Source organism: Lathamus discolor, chromosome 2 (genome assembly GCF_037157495.1).
Source record: "Lathamus discolor isolate bLatDis1 chromosome 2, bLatDis1.hap1, whole genome shotgun sequence".
Classification (NCBI taxonomy): domain Eukaryota; kingdom Metazoa; phylum Chordata; class Aves; order Psittaciformes; family Psittacidae; genus Lathamus; species Lathamus discolor.
Window position 1 is genome coordinate 4,130,814 of NC_088885.1, and position 21,317 is coordinate 4,152,130.

Below are 21,317 nucleotides of genomic sequence, written 5' to 3' on the forward strand. Positions count from 1 at the left end.
TCCAAATTACAAATCCTTATTCTTATGGGAGACTTTAGTGTCCATGACATCTGTTGAAAGGGAAGGACAGCAGGATGCAAGTAATACAGCAGGCTTCTGAAGGTTAAGAACACAGATGCCAGATGGGCCATTCAGGAATGATGCAGTCCTGGAGCTGTTTGAGGAAGGCAAGTACCAAAGTACATACCTAAGCCTCAGAAGAGGAGACTTCAAGTTATTCAGGTATCTGTTAGGTGTGGTATCATTTGTGAAGCAGTTTTGAAGAGCAGAGAAGCTCAAGAGAGAAGGCAGATTCTTTAAAAACAATCTCTAAGCACCAGCAGGGGAAAGGAATAGATGTATTGGAAGACCAGCTTGAATCTCTAGCTCATAACTGAGCTCTGAAGTGGAAGGAGGGGAAGTACACAAGTCAGGGCAGTCATAAATGACTATAGAAATCTTGGTATAGCATGCAGGGACAGTGTTAAAGTCAAAGCTGAAACTGAAAATGGATATCAAGAGCAGCAAGAAAAGCTTCTACTGCTTTATTGTCAGTTAAAACCTAAAGATATCAAACCCACTGTGATTTTCTTTTTTGAGAGCAGATTCCAAGGGAGTAAGAAAATTAACAAACAAAAAATTGGGGTGGTCTTAACCACTGTATGGAGTATCTTTATTCCTCTTCCATTACAATTTAATGCTTATTAAAGTTACTGGTGTAACAGAACCTCTAATATGTATATGCATATAGCATTGCCTGGAAAATAAAACCTGTTGAATAAAATATTGCTTATTACAGGTGGAACAACATCCACAGATTGCAAAATATGCCATGGAGAACTATAACCTCAGAGAGGAGAACAAAAAACTTCGTTCTTTGCAGTCAGTTAAAAAGGCTCAGGAAATTGATGCCAACACAGTAATGGAATTGGAAAAAGCTTTCTCAGAAGCTTCAGCCACAGAGAAAAATACTGGAGGTAACAATATGCTCATGTCATGTTTTTCAGCTAAGTAAGCTTACTGTATTTTTGGTATATGCAGCATAGTGTTGAAAATGTGTGTTTTGATGTATTTTTGCCTTCTTCAAAGTGATTCCTGAAGACTGATACAACAGGTTTACTTCATTTTATTCACAATGACCTTCAAGCAAATACAGCAATAGGGAATTTGAATTCTGGTGCATCCTGTGAACATCAGCCATGATCTCATTTTGCTGTCTTTAGTTGTCCTAAAAACTGCAGTAATATGAATTACTCTACATTTCTTTTATGTGGGCTGTAGCTAATACCCATTTATTCTTTTTTTAAATCTCAATTGCTGTTCAAAGCCTACAAATGCTATCATTTCAGTAAAAACTTAAGATATTTGAGCTACTCTGTGATTTCAGGGGATATATGTTTGTTCTTTAGGTCATCATTTATATTCCACCACCATATCAGTGGAAGGCAATTCGCTGGCATCTATTGAAAGGCTGAAAGCACGCCTGCTACAGACTCAGAGTGAACTGGCAAGTTCAAAACAAGAATATGAAGAATTTAAAGACCTAACCAAGTGAGACAAAACAGTACAGAAGTGTCTTCTATTAAATGTTTTCATTACTTGTATTGCTTTTTAAAAGTTAGTCTCAGATCCTGAATATACAGTCAAAGAATTTCCTTTCATGTAAGAGAGGGCCAGGATAAGATAGATGGTATGAACACAGAATGTTCCTGTTGAAATCAGTTCCTCACAGACTGGGGACAGCTGTGATGCAATCTGAAGGCACATCTGCATTGTTGCAGATTTCTTTGTCTTTCAAAAAGCTCTTTATGCTAAGATGCAAAACAGTGCTTCACAACATGCAGGGAATGGACATGCCATGGAATTCTGATAGTCACCTGCTTTAATAGGGCAGGGAGAGTTTGGCATAGTTTCCATGCTGAGCCAATATTTTTCAGATGGAAACAGTGACAGGAACTAAGAATTGAAGGGGCTTGGGAGCATATTTTGGGGGTTTTGTTTCAGTGCAGCAGTAGTTTCTAATATAACACCTTTAAGATTGGAAGCTTAATCCTCTATAAAGTAGAATCCAATCACCCCAGAAAATCTTGGCTAAGCCATTGGTTAATTTATTCTCTCTGCTTCAAAGATATTTAAGAAAGCAATAATACCACTAACTTGAGACCTGTTATTGGAATAGGGAATCAATTCACATAAAAACAAAGATGTGGCGTCAATAATTCATTCACATCCATTTGCTTTGGCACCTAAACATGAGATAAGGGTCTACTTTATCCTTACTAATGTAGTAAAGAATTTATTGTCATGGCTCTCCTTGAGGGCAGCACAAGATAATGCAGAAAGCCTGAGTAATACCTTCAAATGCAAGTGAATAATACATGGCTTAACTTGATAATCAGCATTTCTGACAACTTTAGGTCCTGTCACTGAAAATACAAGGAAAATAATTGCATTTCCAGCAAACACAATGGAAACCTGGAAGCCAGTTGTACAAAGCTGTTTTTTTAGTCTTAATTTTTTGTGTAGCAAATCCTATAAACTTTATAAATCCTAAACTCAGACTGTAACATTACCAATCCATCAGTTGTCCTGTATCATTAGTTACAATGATTTGTTTATATCTTCACAGATTAATTAGTTTGTTTTCCTGCCCACTCAATGTATTTCTATTTTACGTATTCCATGTTTTGTGCAGGTCTTGCTCTCTTGATAGCATGAATGCACCGTATATCACTTACCCACATTTTCTTGGTGGAGTGCAGTCAAACAGCAGTGTGCTTTTGAGCCTCTGGATTCACCTCTAGATTCCACTAAATTTTAAGCTTGTTTCCAGTTTTGGAGTAACTGGATGCTTCATTTTACATTCATGTGTAATTACATGCTATAACTGAATGAGAAACTTGAACAATTTTACAGACTGACTCCTAATGCTTTTGTTGTCCAATAGCAGTCAGAACTGAAGTTCTACCCTGTTCCGCAAGTTTTATTGCAGATACTAAGAAAGGGAGGATAAGTGACAGCATTAAACTGCCAAAAGATGAAATAGTGTTTTCTTTTGTCTGTAGACTTTGACCCTACAATTGTATTAGGAAGGCCAACTATCACAGTATTAGCACGTAGCTCTGCAGAAATACCATATGAAAATGTTTCCTGCATTTCTGCTCAACTGTTGGATTTCAGCTAAAGCACTCTTAGAGGGCAAAATAATCTTAACAGAGCAACATTTCCAAAATACATCTTTAAAGGAATTCCTTTAATCCTTGCAAGCACCAGTTCACCCTTCTCATAACTGGGTAACATTTGTAAAGCTTAAAACAATGTTGGTATGGGTGATGCTCCTATCTCAACAAAGGAATTGCAGAGCTCTCAGCTTTATTTCTTACTATGTAATAGACTTTTTCTTGACATGTTTAATTCTCCATCATTATGCAAGCACCCAGAAGCCTTCTAGCTTTGTCATTTTGGTGTTTCTTTTGACTTTTTAATACAGCAGTGGTGGCTTTCTTCTCAAAATAAGGTATTTCAGTGTTTGAGCAAGGGCTCAGTTTCAGCTTGCTCTTTCAGCAATACCATAGCTTTTTCTTTCTGATAGGAGGGCACAGTGATGGAGTGGTTTTGACAGTAGTAAAATACTTCCTAAACAGGAAAAAGCATATGGAAATGGAATCAGAGCTTCAGTCCCTTCGGAAAGCAAACCAACATCTTGAAAACATTCTGGAAGCAACTAAAGCAAGCAAGCGCCTAGAAGTCTCTCAGTTACACAAGCTACACAGAGAAACTCTGAAGGTATGATAAGAAGTTTCTTTAAAACCACACATACTTACACCTGAGTTGGGTGGGAACACAGGCACTTTTATTTGTACGATCCCTTAACCTAACTAGCATTCTGGCATGTAATCCATATGGGATAAACCAGATCTGATGCTTTTTTTGTTCTGGAATACTTACTGACTGACTGCTACTGTAATCAGATGACACTTAAAAGCATAGTGGTGTAGAACTAACCACCTTGAGCATTTTATTTTGGTATTCTGCTTTATAATCTCCGTAACAGATCATAACCACTCCATCAAAAGCCTACCAGCTGAGATCCCGCCTAGTGCCGCGGATCAGCCCGGAGATCTTAGCTCATCATTCTGAAGCTTTTCAGTGTTCTGAAGACATGATGGATGATGTTTCAAAAGAGCCAGTTTCCCCAGAGGTGGATGAACAACAAGCATATGAGGCTATGGTTGAGGAGCTCAAACTGACACAGGTGAGTGTTACGAATAAAAACTGAAGTGCATGTGTATTCTAAAGCTGGTTTTGGCATGAAATACTGCCCTCATCATGAAGTGTGTTTTCTTTTGCGTAGGAAACTGAAGCACTTGATGGGTACTCGAGGCTTCACCAAACAGATCTCTTATTAACCCTAACTATTCTATGATTCTATAAATGTCTGTGTGCATATGTATGCATAATTGTACTTAAAAAGATTTATCATGAAAATGTTGAAAGGGCCTTGAGTTGAATATCATAAGTATTTTAAGATACACAGGGTATTTAATCTTTTGCTATTTTAATCTGATACCTTGACTTGGAGGAAACTTCTTTACAAGTCTCTGGTGCGAGCTATGTATGGAATAATACCTAAGCTAAATATATAATATGCATTATCTGAAGAAACCTGCCAAATGATGCTTGTCCACTATTCCACTTTCTTTTTTCTAATGGGCGCTGAAGGTCTTTAGTCCCATAAAGTACTCTTCAGAAGCTGAATCTAACCTCGGGCCATATATAACCCTGTCACAACAGCTAAAACCCCTCTTTCATGCTACCATAGTGCCGAGATCCTCTAAGGAACTAAGCTAGTGTATATTGAGTGACTTCTTTATAAAGTCTTATTTCTCCAAGATGAACATGTGTCTGAAAACTAAGTGTTTACTGGGTTTAGTCCTTGTATTCCCTGGCAGATTGTCTTGTGTTCTGGCAGTTTAGTTGGCAATAGGAGAAATCAGCTACTTTAAATACCAGCTTATTTTTGAATGTTCAGTTTTCTGTTGATTCAGGTCATAAAAAAAGAAAGTAGCTGACATTTTTATACTTAATGTGCACAGACTGCCATATGGCATGTGAGCATAGCTGGAAGATGGGTGCTCTAATTTTGAGTGTCTGTTGTGTTACAGGAGCAACTGAGCACAATGCAGACAAAGCTGGATGAAGAGGAAAGCAAGAATCTAAAACTCCAGCAGCATGTGGATAAACTGGAGCATCATTCTGCACAAATACAGGAGGTGAGAGAACAATACAACATGTATGTGAATGTGTGTATATACGTTAAGGTGATATCTACCACACTCATACTACTGTGCCTTCAGTGAGGTCTGCAGTGTTACTGCATTTTGGCTTGTGAAAAACGTACATAGCATCATGGCTCAGGGCTGTGCAGGAAGACAAAGACTCTATTTAACACAACACTACAGGTCTGGGGTTTTGGTGGTTGTTGTTGTAAGTGTTGTGATCCTGACCAGGCTTGACCTGAAGTATAAGCAAATAGACACCCCGGATGTCTGTGCTTGGTTTTGACCAACTTGCTGATTTCTGGAAAACAGCAGTATTCACAAGGAAATTTCCAGCTTTGGAATACTGAAAACGCTACTTGCCTCAAGGAACTGAACTGAACAGTTCTTACTGTATAAAACACTTGCAGGCCTTCCTTAATTAGTAGGTTTGATTTAACATGGAAAAGGAAATAAGGCCTGTATGATTCCTGGATCAGTCCCATTTCTGTTCCAGGGTAGACCTCAGCTCCTAATCTGTGGGTTGCTTTTAAGTAAATTTCTCAGGTAAGGTAATATTTTCAGTTATATCCAGTCCTCTTTTTCTTGGACTTCTATGGATTTCAGATTTGCTAAACATCAAATTGAAAGAAAAATGTATCTTGTGTTCATAGCCAATTGATGAAATGCTCTAATACATTATTACATCATTATTACTGCTCTGTGACTTGGCCACTGTTACATTTCCTTCCATTTAAAACTTGTACTCCTCTTCTCAAGCTTCTTTCATCTGAAAGGAATGACTGGAATAAACAACGCCAGGAGCTCCTGGAACAGATAAAATCACTTGAAAAGCAATTTCAAGACAGCCAAAGTAATACTGATTGTAAGTCTATGTAACGCTGTATCCTGGGTTAAACCACAACACTGAAATTCCATATGAAGTTTTTGAGGTATCTTAATGTTTTGGCTCAGCAATAATACATTTGAATAAATATTTTGGGTTGTTAATACCCCAGAAATGGATTTTTATGTTTCAAAGAATAAATATCTAACATTTGCAGGATAGTTTTTCTCTGCCCAGTCTTGCACAGTACACAATATTTGGAATTGCTCTCTGGTTCACCCTGAATGTGAAGGGAGTACAGGATATAGCATATAAAAAGAAAATATTAACTAAAAAAGGGAAAATCCTCTATTGGTCTATGGACATGCAGTATGGTCTGGAATGGTTTTGGTTCTGCCTGTACTCTTTAGTTTTTAAAGTCAGTGTTTCATTGACCTTTTCCAATTACAAATCCTTCTTGGGTGTGTGACCTCCAAGGTTAGTTCTACTGAAAATGCAGGAAGATTTCTGAGACTTTCCCAGGATATTCTGTAGTGTTACATGCCTTGTATCTAGCACAGTTTTCCAACTAACATGTCAAATATTTGGGTTTTGACAGTATTAAAAAGTGAAGTCTGTGACTTGCGCATTGTCCTGAAGTCTGCAGACAAGGAGCTGTCTGCTGTAAAACTGGAATATCGTGCCTTTAGGGAAAAGCAAGAGAAAGAAATGAGCCAGCTTTCTGCTAGACATATGGATGTACAGTTCCAGCTGGACAGTGTCAGGTATGTTGGCAGCTTGGTAAAATGCCTTAATCTCTGTTTTGGATGCATCCAACGATGTAATTCTTCCCTTCTGCATGTCAACTCACACATAGTGATCTCCTACTTTAAGTTGTTCTTTTGTGCTTATGACCTTTGCTTATTTTGGGGTTGTTTTTTTTTTTTTTTTGTGCTTAACTCTTTCCCTACCTATTTCAGAACAGGGAACATGGTGAAATTAGCAGAAAGAAAATAAAATGTGGCTTCCATAACTTTGGTTTGCTACAGCATTTTTGCATTAAGTAGTATATACCTGTAAACTTAGTGACCACCAGAAATGAAGTGGCTGAAGAGGTATAGTTTGGTTGGGGTTGGTAGGGGTTTTATTTTCAATTTAGTCTTAAAAATTAACTGTTGCTTCAGTCACATGAAGCAGGTGACATAATGATGCTGCTTTAAAATATAAGCAGAAAGAAACCATAAAAATAAACTGAACTTTGACTACTGAAGCCTGTAAAGCTCACTATGATGTATGCAGGAATTGCCATCATCGTTGGCAGGTGAAAATCAATGAGGTTTTTAATCATTAGCGTGACCTTAGTTATGTTGGAGTTTGGGTTGTGTGTGGTTTGCTGTGGCTTGGTTTTGAGGACAAGTGTCCTGGAAAGCTTAACTATGTTAATGCATTATCATGGGTCATAGAAACATAGAATAGTTTGGGTTGGAAAGGACCTTAAGATCATTCAGTACCAATCCCCTGCAGGGGCATCTCTTGGCTGAAGTAAATTCTTGAGTGATGCATTATGAGACTGGGATCCTGGAACTGAAATTAAATGTGGCTTCATTGATGCCTTTTCTGTGTTAGCACAAATCTAACTGTGTGGAGGGTATTCTTTCTATAGGCTTTCCATTAAGAACATGGTTCATAACACTTGTCCTGCAGCTATTTTACCCCTCTTTGCTTTTCACTTTTGTGAAAGATGCAATTAAAGTTTTCAGGGCAACAATTTAGAGGTAAATAACACAGAGTTGTGCAGAACATACAATTATATGTAGGACATAAATAACCCAGATATCAACAAAGCAGCTATAGGTACTGAAGATCATTCTAGCAGTCTTTTGTCCAACAACTGGGTAAAAAAATATAAACTTGGGGGTTTAATGGGTGAACACCATTGTCAAGACACAGTGACTGAAATTTCTATGGGATTTTGTATCTACTAAATTATTTCTAGGGATGAGAGAATACTCTGCCTTCTCTGCCAATGCCACTAAAGTAGATGAGTTAGAAAAAGTTGCCATTTATTGTCATTCTTTCTAAAATAACTATTCTGTGTATTAGCTGTGGGTTATTGAATAGAATTGATTGGAATAGTTTTATAACAAAACAAACTCTTAATGTTGTGGGTGGGTTTTGGTTTGTTTGGTTTTATTTTTGACAGGCTAGAACATGAGAAGATTCTTGAGGAAAAAGCAAGCCTGCAGGATGACTATGACAATTTGCAAGAAGTAGCCAAGTTTGAGACAGATCAGCTGAAGCAACAACTTGAACAAGAAGCAGAAGCAATGAAAACTGAGCTTCGTGTAAGACAGTCAAGGCTTTTAAAGGACTTCATTATACAGTTACTTGTGTAGCCAGATTGTTTAATTCATAGGATCGTGGAATGATTTAGGTTGGAAGGGACCTTAAAGCTCAACCGCTTCCAAACCCCTGCCATGGGCAGGGACACCTCCACTAAGCCAGCTGCTCAAGTGGAAGTTGTCCCAGCGTGTAGCAGGGGGTTGGAACTGGATGAGCTTTAAGGTCCCTTCCAACCCGTAGTCATTTCTGTTACTGTATCATTGATGACAGATTTCACAGCAATAACATGATGATTTCATTGGAAAGAATCTGTATTAAAACTTGGTGCAAGTTTTTTGCAACTGCAGGGCTACAAGAAATATCCAACATGTTGAAGCAGGAGGGATTTTGGCTGAGGAAACAGCTCTGGAAATGTTGAGGGAGATGGATTAATCAGTAAAGGAATAAGAAACTGCTTTGAAAAGGAATCCGACATCAAAATGCAGTGACTTTATCTCAGAGCTAGCTAAGACTGGTTTACTTCTTCTGTCTTTACAAAGCAGTTTCTTAAACATTTCATAATGGATGTGGTCTTGTTAAAATGATGTGTGACTTGTAGTGGATCACTGTCCTGCAGTTCAGTTGATGGTGTCCTTGCAAGCCTGTCACACTGAAGCGACTGCAAAACAGCAGCAAGGTTGCCCAAGGGCTTTTGCAAATGATTTTGCCTGCTTTTCTGCAGTGTACCCTCTGCTTGCTCAGCAAGTTTGCTTTAAATTTTACTTTTTAGTGTTTAAAGGAATAGTGACAGATTGAAAATGATAATTTTAAATTCCTTATAGTCTCATACCTTGTCCTGCTGGTTGGGGTTTGAGAAGTCCCCCCAGATCAATCTACAGGTGAAAATGTTAATTTCTCACTTTAAAACCTTTTGATATTGAGGACCATTATAGCTACAGGAAATGATCATCAATGGCAGGTGAAAAGAGCTGATTGCTTAATATGAACAAGACTTTGCTTTTGAATTTGTCTAGGACAAAACCAAGGAGCTTTCTGTCTCCATTTAAAGTTTTGTAGTGGGTGTTTTCAGTTAACTTAGCAATTTCAGGTTTTCATTTAGGTTTAAATGACTCTAAAGACCCTACCTTGTAACAACATGTATTTTGATATTCTAGAATCTTTACGAACTCCTGAAAACAGAAAAAGAACTTAATGAGAAATTAACATTAAGATTGCAAGAAGAAACCAGTTCAAAGTAAGTTTTAATTAGCAGTGGGCCTCATTTTCATCTTGCTTCATTGGGTTTGTCTTACGCTAGGTTTTCTATTCAGATGGGGCTCTTGTTTGTGGATGTGTAAGTGCAATAAAATACACTTGCATGACTTAATTCTTCTTAAAGCTTCCTTTTGTTCTGGTTATATTTTTTACTAGAAATGTTTTCTTCTCCAGGGAGCTCTTGAAAGAGCTTGGAAAAGCACAGGTGGAGAAACCATCCTCTGAAATGGTGACCCAGTGTGAGCATCAGGTACAACAGCAGAATTAATGTCTAAATCATGTGGTCACAGATTTCTTTGAGCATTAATAGCAATTTCAGCAATGAACCGACTGTTCTGTTGATTACCAGCAAAATAAATGTAGAATTCCTGAGTTTCAGACATTGTTAAGCTATTGCTTCATTTTTCTGGGGAGGTGAACAACTTGCCTCCTTCCCTTTTTGTATGGCTTTGTGCTTTACAAAGCATACTTCAAAAATAATGAAGTCTCTCCTTCACCATTATTATTTCTTCCAGGAAGCAAAACTGCAGAAATTGGAGCAGGAGCTGGCTGCTGCTGAAGAAATGATCGTTTCTTTGAGGAAGACAAACGATACAGATAAGGTTTGGGCTTATTTCTGTTATTGATACCTAGTTTCGCAGGTAACTTAGTTCTATAGTAGTAGAACTGAAAGCCCAGAGCAGCCTTTCTGTGCTACTTAGTAATTCTGTGCTTCAAGGCAATCTTTGCTGTGTACCTAGGTAAAATAAACCCTACTTTTTCCTGGCGTAAATATGAAGTTTGCAGGGTGGTGGGATACTGCTATGTGTTCAGAGACAACACAACGTAACTGACAGTTAAACAACAAAAATATCAAGGTAAAGCTGTCTGCTGGGCAAAACATTCAATGCATAAATGATGCAGGCTTCCTAATGATCAATAGGGCCTTCCTGTCAGTGCCATGTTGGAGCAGGCTAATAGAAAAGGTAAGAAAGGTGATGTCAGAATGTGACTTTGGATATCTTTATGAATAAAATCAAAGCATTTTTTACAGGAAAAGATGCTCCAGTGATTTGAAAGCTTAAATAGAAAAGTTCCCATAGTACAAGCATTTATGCTGTATGTAAAACAAGCATAAGAAATAGTGCATTTACTATCCAGCATAATGTAATGGTAAGTCTTGCTTTTTCCATGCTAAACTTAAATATTTGGCATGTTACAAGGTCAGAAGAATCTCCTGTTGTCAGTGCAGTAGTGTTTCTTGAATGTGCCTTTTCCCACTACAAACATATGTAACCTTAAACAGTAGTAGTTCTATTAAAACCTATTACAGCCTGAGACTAAAACAGAGGGTGAGGCTTCTCTTTTAATGAACACAACAGGTTATTTAATTCTTTGTGTAAGTGCTTAGAACAAAACTCGATGATTTAACAGCAAATTTACTGTTATTCCTTTACATGTTCATATTGCAGCCTTGTTTTCAAAATTGGTATTGACAAACTACACACCAGAGAGTCCAGTAATAAAATATGTATTATAATGTATCAAGATTAACTTTTTTGTGTTTCAGGAAGTTGTAACTGACTTGATGAGACAGATCCAGGAGCTGAGGTCTTCACTTAATCATAAAACTGAGTCCCTAGATGGTCTGACAAGAGAGCTCGAGGATATAAATGTATGTTCTGTCATTTTGAAGGGCATGGTATAGTTCTTCAGCAGTGGAAGGCAATGACATATCTTATGGGTCTCAAACAGCATAACTTGCTGTAGCCTTTTAGAAGGAAGCTTCTTTGTTTTGACATGTTGAAGTCTTCTGAACACTTTTTTGCCTAAGGCTGTCTTGAAAACTGAACTCACCATGTGGTGGGTAAAGAGCCGTGTCTCCAAAGGGACCTATTCACATGCTGTAAACTGCAATCAGCTGACAGTCATGCTTAGATTTGCTCAGAAACTGGCAATATAAGAGCACAGCAATTGAAGCAGAGTTGTAAACTCATTTTTGAGTGATTTCTTGTTGCTGATAGTAATACGTTCTCAATCTGAAAACGAGTATAAAGAACTAAAACTACATATTTGAGTAAGGAATAAATAGCATGCATTTTCATATTTAAATAGGTCTGGTTTGCAAACAGAGCAGCCTACAAAATGGTTTAGGTGGTGTGTATGTATGAGCTGTGAATTCAAGAAGTCCTACAAACAAAATGGTGATGAGCCACATTTCTACATATCATTATCTGGTTTTTAATAATGGTTTTAGTGATTAATATGTATTGTGGTGGCTAATACATATTAAATTAATCTTTTTCTATTGTTCCAAACTCATTTCTAATAGCATAGTTTGTATAATGTGGCAAATATGATCTCGGTCTGATTTTAGTAACTGACCCTAAGATTTTAAATGTTTGTAGTTGTCATCACAGGGTTTGTGAAATGCATGTATTTGTATTATGTTGGCCAACTTTCTTTGACATTAATAATATTTCCCAAGATAATATAAAATTCAATATAATACTTTTTGTAGTGCAAGTATAATCTTCTTCTGGCTGCAAGAGAAGAAAGCAAAGAAATCATACAGAATCAGGAAAGGAAGATTGAAGAGCTGAAGGAAGCCTTGGAGAGAAGTAAAATAGCTGATAACATTGAGGTAAAAACAATAATGTTGGTATATTCTATGATCATGATAATTTGTTCAACAGACCAACTAGATGTAGTTTTGCTTAAAATAGTTATGTAAAAGATAGCATCATTTTGGTTCAAACTGTAGCCAGTTAAGCTGTTCTTAAAGGAATTCTTAATGAGATACCTGACAAATTCTGTTAAATTATCACATTACATGATATAAATATTTTATAAGCTACTTCATAAAAACCTATGCTAAAAGCCTGATTTAATTTTGTTAAGGCCACTGAGGAGTCATCAGCTGAATTTAATGGCAACATTACATTAGCAGCTGAGAAATTCAAATAGGTAGATGAATATATTATGTTCAACATCTTCTCTTCCCCCACTGCTTCTATATGGAGTAACATCTTTACTTTACTCATAATTTTAACTAAAAGCTCCATCTGCTGGAAACAGATTTAGAATGCATTGTTGATTTAACTGCTTGCTTTTCAAATCGCATCTTTCATTTTTTTCAACTCTCTCTTTCCTATTGCTGCTCTCATGTTCTGATGAACATGCCCACCAGTCTAAAACCACTAACCTCTCTTTACAAGTAATCTCTGCAAGATCATCCGTCATATTACATGTGCTTAGTCCAATCATATAGCACCGATAAAGCCTCCCAGAGTAGTGCTTGCTTCTCCAAACCCCGTTCTTAAATAGATTTCTACTATGTTTAATAAACAGATTGCCTTCAATAATAATCATATCTAAATCTGACATTCTGGAACCCCAAACTGAGTTGCCTGCAGAATGGATCACTTTATAATAAACTGAAGTACCAATTCTTACACTTATGGATAACACTGTAGTACCTGGCTCCTAATAAACTCATAGTGTTTCTCCTTCTTTGACTTTTTACATCAGTTATTGATTTCCTTCATGCTTTCTTGACTAGACATGAAGAAATAATCTAAGGTGGCATTTAAAACACCAAGTAGTGTTTCTACTTCTAGGTTAAGACACCTTGTGTAGGTATGATGCTCTACCAGATAGTATGGGAGTCTAGATCCTGGAATAAATCCAGAGGTATCTACAGAATAGCAGTGCACTAAAAAGTTGTAATCACTATTTCAGCATGGCTTAAAAGCTATATATTATTGTTTCTTATTTAAAGCATTGTGTCTCTTTTTAAGGATACATTATACTTTAAAACAGTGGTTAATTCCAAATATCTCCCACAATTATCTAGCTGACTTTACTGTGGTAAAGCGCTCATTTTTGTTCTGCAACCAAGACACCAAATGCAGAAAACATGCTAAAATAAGAAATTTATAGTTGAATGCCTGCTACAATTAATGATGAAAAAGTAGAGGGAAAAAAGGGAGATGCTTGTAGCTGTTGCACTCTTAGCAAGAATTACAAAAATTAAAATCATAGAATCAACCAGACTGGAAAAGCTCTTTAAGCTCATCCAGTCCAACCACTCCCCAGCACTGCCAAGGCCACCACTAACCCATGGCACTGAGGCCTTGTCTCCACAGTGTGTGAACACTTGCACAGATGGTGACTCCAGCACTGCCCTGGGCAGCCTGTTCCAATGCCTGAGCACCCTCTGGGGAAGGAATTGTTCCTCAGCTCCATCTAAACCTGCCCTGGCATCTTGAATCAACTGCTTTAGAGAGTAACTTTGACATTTCTTTTTTTTTACTCATCCAATGGCTTTAAATAGAGAGACCTTCTGTGTGAAGACTTGCATCATACTGTTGATCAGCTAATAAAGCTGACTGAAGCCTCCAAGAAGCATGATTCATTGCTTCAGTCTGCACAGGAAGACATAACAAAGAAAGAAGCCCTAATCCAGGAACTCAGGGAACAGGTAAAACAAGGAAATTCTTCTGATAACTGGCTCCTTGGGAGGGAGCTGTGGTTAATTGTAGCTTCTGGAAAAAGGCTTTGCTGGTCATTTTAGAGCATCTTGTATGCAATACTCTTGGTGAAGAGCAACACTCCTTCCTGTACAAGTAAAGTAGTAGTTCAAAAGCTTCTGAACAAAGGCTAGATAATCTTTAAATACTTCAGAATTAGGTGTCTAGAGATCATGAAAATGTTTACTCTGAAAACTGAGTAAAATTATTGACACCTCTAATAGAGCAATCTGAGGTTATAAGCACTGTAACCTGGGGAGTTATTTTCCTCTGCTTAACACTTAGCCACAAACTATATCATTATATAATGGAGATAACTGTTGAGCTATATAAAGTATGCAGTCTGAGAGTGAGTTGGAGCTTTTGAAGACCAAATAGCTACCTTAAGCCTTTGTCCAAATTTTAGCTCTAGTTGTCATAATTGTCCTAGCCCTAAGTGATACATTTGTGCTGGCAAAAGTCTAGTTAGGATAAGCTGTTTTGTGAAGAGTTCTTTTGTCATGTTAGCATATTCTCTTTCAGGAAACTGATTAAATCTATACCAGTAAAATCTTTGTATTGAATCACATCTTGTCTGGTGATGTTTGCCAATAAAGTTGATACTAGTTTTTCTGTGCTAGCAAGCTCTTTGAAAGATAGATTGATTTAGCAACGTGAACCAACAACAGGAGCAAAATTCAAATTAATTACATAGCATATGGTGTATAGATGCTTTCAGAAAACATGCAGCTATGGAATGATTAACAGTTGTTAGGTGAATGTACAAAATACTTAAGTGAAGTCTAAGGTAATCTGAAATAACCCATGGTGTACTTAAGCTTGCTCACAATAGATATCTGGCTGCTGTTTACTCTTTAGTATGTATTATTAACTAATTCACTTCTAATTGGGGTTTCTAATAGTTGGACAAAGTGACAGAAGAACTGGAGAAGAACAAGAATGAATACGAACTAAAAATGAAGCAACTCGATTGCATTGTTGACTTGTCTTCAGAAACATTTCCTCAGGTATGACATTTGGGAGAGAAACATTTTCATTGTAGTTACTGTTAAAACTCATCAAAAAGGACTAATAAACTTGACAATGTACCAAGAATGGTCAAATCCCATTCAACTTCTTTGTAATTCTAATGTATTATTGATGGCTTTGCCTGGTATTTATTACCATATGTCTCCAACTGAGTATGAAAAGATGTAACCAATACATAGGGGAGCCAGTTCTTTGCTAATAGTTTGTTGGTTTTGTTTCTTTTAACTTGCCAGCGTGCAAAAACTCCCCCTAAGTTTGATGTGAACTTGGCAAAGCTCTTGGAAACTCGTGAGCAAGAAATAGCTGATCGGAGGGCTTCTGTGATAAACCTGGAGCACCTTGTGCATGAGCTGAATGAAGAACGAAAAGCTAAAAATGCTGAAATTCTAAGGCTGAAGGTACTACAAGTTAATCTCTAAGGCAACTTGTAAATTGGAATAAGACAGAATACAAAGCTCATATTTTTAATGAGCTCTAAGTAGTCTGCCCATTAAAGCAGGAAGGTAGCTCTTGGTCTTCTCTTTACTTGGGCTGATAACAAATGGTGACAACTTGCTTGCAGTGTTCCATATATCTCATCTTCCTAAGGACCGAATTGTTTCGTGTTCATGAATATCAAATGGTAACATCATTTTTGCTGATGAAACTCTTCTGCTTTATTCTAAATCAAGTTCCTAATGAAACTGTAAATGGAAGGGTGATGCAGATCTTGACCAGAGAACTGTGCTTCTTTCTGATAAATAGCTTTATCTTCTCTTTTGCTCAAAAAACATTCAACTGGAACTGAAAACAGGAATTGCAATTAGGTCTTCAAATAAAATGTTTCCAATTTCACTTGCTTAGGAACGATTAAAAGAGTTGGAGAACTTGCGTCTGGAAACGCAGATACTGGTGGAGAACAACAGGAATTTACAGAACCTTGTAGAAGCTCAGAGACCAAGCAAGAACAGGTAAAAATAAACCAAGAAAACCTGTCTTAGCTTGAAGCAAGTTAAGCAAGAAAAATAAACAAATGTGCAGTTTTTGACTGAAATGCCATCTTGCCTGTTGATCATATAATTAGAGATTGACTCAGCCTCTTCTGCGAAAGTCATTTACTGGCTTGTAAACTTTATTGCCTTTAAATCACAGGTTCTTGAACACAAAGTTTTATAAAGGGAATGGAAATAGAATTTAAAATAATTACTTGCATAACCATTTCTATGTATTGCATATTGCTATCACTTGTGCAGTTATGGATTCAGTACATAATGTCTAAATGAATTCAAGGCAAGCTTTAACATGGAAGCCTGATTCCATTTATGTCTATCGTTTACCTCATCATATTTACCTCAGTCCCAAAGCTAACATACAGTTCTATAGCTACTAAGTTGAGTTGTTTTCATTAAAACATTAGTTTTTCTATACTCTAACAAAGGAGTGATGTTCTTGGAATATAAAAATTTAAACCCTTCTAGAGTTGTTTCATGATGTTTGGTGTTTTGAGTAGGAATATGGGTTTTTTAAGATGTTTTTTTAAACATCTTCTGGTTTAATCTGGATCACATGATGCTTTTACAACTGGCTTCCTCTTTCTGAGAACCTTTCCTCCTTCTTGGATTTCTTAGTGACCAGAAACATCCTGACGCTCAGTACCTCAAAGAGAAAGATGAGGAGGTTGCTGAAGAACAATGTGCCAAGGTATTACCCTTCTCATGTTTCCCTGCTGTGAAGTATTAATATGTTCTTCCATTACATGGCAGTGAAACACACTGGTTTCTAGTGAATTCTAATAGATGTAGCCTCTTACCTCTTAAGGTTTCTATTTAGATCTAACACCAATGAACTTTGTGTCAGATTGCACAATAAGCAAAACCAAATTCATACCATTAAAATCTGACTCATCTCTAGAGTTGGAAAGTGAAGATTGTGTCACTTGCTAATGTCAGGGCACTGCCTTTCCAAAGGGAAGTTAATGTCACAGCAGCAGTTGCCATGGTTCTCCCAGACAGGGGATTCCCCTGTTAGAGCTCTGCTCTGTATGAATGGGCAGAGATACTACTGTGGGTCACTTGTGCTGGCATGAAAGTGGAAATAAGTACATATGGTAAAGACATTAATATTGGAGACATGAATTACTGGGCAGTAGGATGACTTTGGTAGGATCTGGAATGAGTTAAGTAGCATCAATTCAGTGACAAATAATTTCATATATATTAAACATTAGGAACGTAACTGACGTTTTTGAACTTTTACAGAATAAAGCAGTGGAGGAGATGCTGAAAATCAAAGCAGAGTAAGTTTAAACATTGTTCATTGAACTGGAGGCTTGTATTAAACTCATTAATGCCAGAAAGATATATTTAAGTAATAGAAGTCCAAGATCTGAAACTATAAAAGATGTCATTTGTAAATGTTGCTTATATTCCTGCAAGGCACATTGAATTCTTACTCTTTCTCATCAGTAGGTGGTAGTAGCACCTGCTACTACACTTTCTAAAATGGTAGCATTGTATCAGGACTGAAATAGGCGAAACCATAGAAAAACTTATATTGAAAGGGACATTTTGAATTTTAAATTGTAGATATTTTGAATTTTTATGTGCATATGCCTTTTAAAATTGAAATACTATTAATTTCTTTATTAATATCATGCATATTTTATAATTTTAAACTTAATTATTTGCCCCTTTATATGCTATTTGTTAAAATATTTTACTCCTCAGCTTGAGTAATGGACATTGTTATCAGAGGATTCCTAGATAGTGCTTGCATTATTGTGCAAGTGGTCCTCAAAATTCAAGTGATTTGCACCATGGATGGATAGTAGTTAAGAAACAAAATACCAAATAAGTAGATAACAATTAGTTTGAAAATGTTGCTCCTGCTACTCGCCTGTATTGCTTCATGATTCATAGTGGCTGAATCTCCTAATATTTGAGTTATCTATATTTAATGGAATACTTTCTATGTAATTAAGGACGAAGATAGGTTTTTATACACATGGTCATTTCAAAAGTAATTTATATCATGCTATTTCTAGTCTTGATTAGGGTTATTTTGCTATTTGATGCATTGGTTTTTCATACCTGTCTAGTCTCTGAACCACTGGTACAGTGTCTCCTACAAACAAATAATGTACAAAGAGGGGAAAAAAAAATAAGACTCTTTTGTCTCCAAGGAAACATCTTGACAAGTACAGCAAATTACTTCTGTTGTGAGATATTGTGATATATTGTGGCTGCAGTGAAACAAAATCAGTGGCAAGAATGCTCCATCCCTGGCGGTGTTCAAGGCCAGGTTGGACAGAGCATTGGGGTGACATGGTTTAGTGTGAGGTGTCCCTGCCCATGGCAGGGGGGTTGGAACTATAGATGATCTTAAGGTCCTTTCAAACCCTAACTATTCTAAGATTCTATGATTGTAGTTGATTCTGTAATTCAATGGCAAATATCTTTTATGCAATATTTGAATGGTTATGTATAATTACCAAAGTTCATATCATCAGCAGCCTACATCCTGACTTTGGTGGTATGGTTTAATATTCTGGGAGCCTGAAAGAATTAAAACACTGTCAGCACACAAGATGTCTATCCAAAGTGATGGTTCTGCTGTTTCCAGGCCAAACAAGCTCAGAGCTGTTCAGAGATGTTTCTGAGCAGCAAGGCTACTGGGGAAAAGCCATAATTTTGATGAAACCTGGAGAGCAGCAGAGTTCATCTGGCAAATTTAGATGCCTTTGAATTCATTTTAAGTGTTCTTGTAAGTGAAGCTTCCATTTTTCTTTTATGAGGGGAGTTATACAGCCTGGGTTGGAAAGCAGCATACTTCCCAAAAGAGCAGCAACTCCAAAACATTGCCTAGTTAAGAGACAGTATCAAACCCCAGCACTGAGAAGAGGAATGGAATTTTTCCTTCTCTTAGCACTGAGTTCTAAGGAAAATATATTGTCTCGAAAGGATACTCTTAAAGGAGCCTGCCTCCATGTCCAAGGTTCACAAAGTAATTCAGCTGCATGCCATTTATGTTGGGGGGAGGTTCTAATGCTTTATGATTCTTTTACATTGGCAGATTAGAAGAAACCAAAAATAACCTCAAAATCAAAGAGAATACTTGCCTTGAAATTAATCTGGAGATGGAACGAACAAGAGCTTTGGAGCTCAAAGCATTTAATGAAAAAGAAGAAATAAGGTCAAAACTGGAGGAAATGTATGAAGAGAGAGACAGAGTTGCAAAGGTTATACATATGTCTCTTTTTTTGGTTTCTTTACAGTAGAATCCTATTCAGCAAGTAGAGCTGTTGCTAATTGCACAATTGGCAATCAAGGGCTGCCTCTGACAGTGTTTTGTCTTGCAGTTATATTTGTAATGCTGTTTCCTGTACTAGTCTAACTCTGGGTCTGGAAATCACGATTGCATTTCATAAGTCAAATCAAAGGGTGCTTTTTTTGCCCTTCAGAGGGATCTCATCTACTATCTAAGGAGGCATAAGACAAATAAGATATTTCCTGAATGAGCAGACTCTTTCATCATGTGTTACAACACACTTAAATGTTAGTGTGTTCTAAACAAGCTGTTTCTTCTGGAAGAAAGGAGGGGCTACAGCCTACAATGTATTTATTAATTGCAGGAAATGGACTTGCTGAGGAAGCAGGTGAAGTCTCTCGCAGAGGAAAATGGGAAATTGATTGGTCATCAAAACCTAAAACAGAGGATTCAGTATCTCGTGAAACTGAAGAAAGATTACACAGAACTTAGTGCGGTAAGTTGCAGAGTAGAACATAAACAAAGTAATGGCCTGACATAGAAGAGAGCTAAGCTTTGAGAACGCAAACTAAAACTCTTGCTCTTCTGTTGGCAAGCCATGGATAGATATCTCTGATTTTATGCAGCTGTGTGGTCATGGCTGGTCTGTCTCCTTGCATGTCCCAGACAAAGACCACCCCATTTGATTTCCTTAAGTACATAGTGTATGAAACACTTGAATGAGTGTAGATACCACCTAATTAGAAGTATGAAAGAAGTGAGTATAACTTCCTTAGTGCACCCATGTTCGCTCTGTTTTCCAGGAGACTGAAAAACTACGAGTCGAAAATGCCTCTCTGAAAGAAGCAAAAAGATGTGACAGCTGCAAACATCGGGAGCAGCTCTGACACAGCTTCAGGGACAGAGTTTTCAAGTGTACAGAATAAGCAAACACCAAGTGTCAAAACCTTATTTTCCTGGGACCACAGCAAAAGTCAAATCATTTAGTTCCTGGATTTTTGGGCTGGTAATAACCTTTAGTGAAGAATGAATTCAGCCACGTGGGCAGCTATCAATGACCTATTACCACCTTCCTGCCATTTCTCAAAAACTGATTTCTGTATCAGTGCTAGAAGGTACTTCCTTGAACCTGTCGCTAATTCTCTTCACCTATTTTTGGCTATCTTATACAGTACTTACTTCTAGCCCCACAAAGAAATGGGGCAAGAGTGTATGAAGAAAAAGACCCATGGCAGTTGGAGGGCAGGATTCCTAATGAGTTCCTGCACTATTTGACTGAAGGGAAGAGGAATAAAGCTTATCTATGGATTTTGGAGTTGCCTAATCCTACAGATTTGTTTCTACTTGAACTTTGATGTGAAGTAGTAAGGTAAAAAAAACCTCTTTAAACTGGGTCATTTCTTTTTCTGTAGACAAATAGCATAGTTGTATGCTTTCGGTGTTGTATGTCTGTAGTAGAACTTATACTCCATCCTTTTCTAACATAAGAAATAAATCCTTTGTATATAAACCACAATGGCCCACATCTGTTTTTCCTTCTTGCTCTTCACCAAGACAACCCAGCAGCAGGGAGGCAAGGGGCTGCTTGGGGCAGTGGCAGCCACTGGGGCTTTGTGGGGAGGCTGCCTGCCACTGGATACGGAAGGAGGAAACGGCACAGGGAAGCAACTTGTGCTGGTTAAAGCATGCTCTGCATTATTCAGGGCTTTGCTTCTTCCTGCATCTGTGAGGGGGGGAAGAAGCACACAGGGTCTCCAGAGGGGTTTGGAAGCAGCGGGGGGTCAGCCCAGCTGTGACTCAGCTCCTGGGGGCACCAACGGTGTGAGCAGTGCGTGGTGGGCACACAGTGGACAGATGGAACCTCTCTGCTGG

General features: G+C 37.5%; 1 protein-coding gene across 1 annotated transcript in view; it reads left to right on the forward strand.

Annotated features, from left to right (window-relative positions):
- Nucleotides 1-20,961, forward strand: part of KIF15 (kinesin family member 15) — a 36,097-nt gene extending 15,136 nt beyond the window's left edge. Inside the window, exons 14-35 of the mRNA XM_065665503.1 lie at nucleotides 779-956; nucleotides 1,389-1,530; nucleotides 3,624-3,765; nucleotides 4,034-4,234; nucleotides 5,145-5,252; nucleotides 6,018-6,123; nucleotides 6,683-6,848; nucleotides 8,267-8,408; nucleotides 9,561-9,640; nucleotides 9,835-9,910; nucleotides 10,176-10,262; nucleotides 11,210-11,314; nucleotides 12,161-12,283; nucleotides 13,976-14,122; nucleotides 15,074-15,178; nucleotides 15,434-15,598; nucleotides 16,044-16,150; nucleotides 16,808-16,880; nucleotides 17,438-17,475; nucleotides 19,251-19,416; nucleotides 19,810-19,941; nucleotides 20,249-20,961. Of these exons, the coding sequence (XP_065521575.1) occupies nucleotides 779-956; nucleotides 1,389-1,530; nucleotides 3,624-3,765; nucleotides 4,034-4,234; nucleotides 5,145-5,252; nucleotides 6,018-6,123; nucleotides 6,683-6,848; nucleotides 8,267-8,408; nucleotides 9,561-9,640; nucleotides 9,835-9,910; nucleotides 10,176-10,262; nucleotides 11,210-11,314; nucleotides 12,161-12,283; nucleotides 13,976-14,122; nucleotides 15,074-15,178; nucleotides 15,434-15,598; nucleotides 16,044-16,150; nucleotides 16,808-16,880; nucleotides 17,438-17,475; nucleotides 19,251-19,416; nucleotides 19,810-19,941; nucleotides 20,249-20,332 (2,673 nt within the window). The 3' untranslated portion in view covers nucleotides 20,333-20,961. The remainder of the gene's footprint in view (nucleotides 1-778; nucleotides 957-1,388; nucleotides 1,531-3,623; nucleotides 3,766-4,033; nucleotides 4,235-5,144; nucleotides 5,253-6,017; nucleotides 6,124-6,682; nucleotides 6,849-8,266; nucleotides 8,409-9,560; nucleotides 9,641-9,834; nucleotides 9,911-10,175; nucleotides 10,263-11,209; nucleotides 11,315-12,160; nucleotides 12,284-13,975; nucleotides 14,123-15,073; nucleotides 15,179-15,433; nucleotides 15,599-16,043; nucleotides 16,151-16,807; nucleotides 16,881-17,437; nucleotides 17,476-19,250; nucleotides 19,417-19,809; nucleotides 19,942-20,248) is intronic.
- The last annotated feature ends 356 nt before the right edge of the window (nucleotides 20,962-21,317 follow it).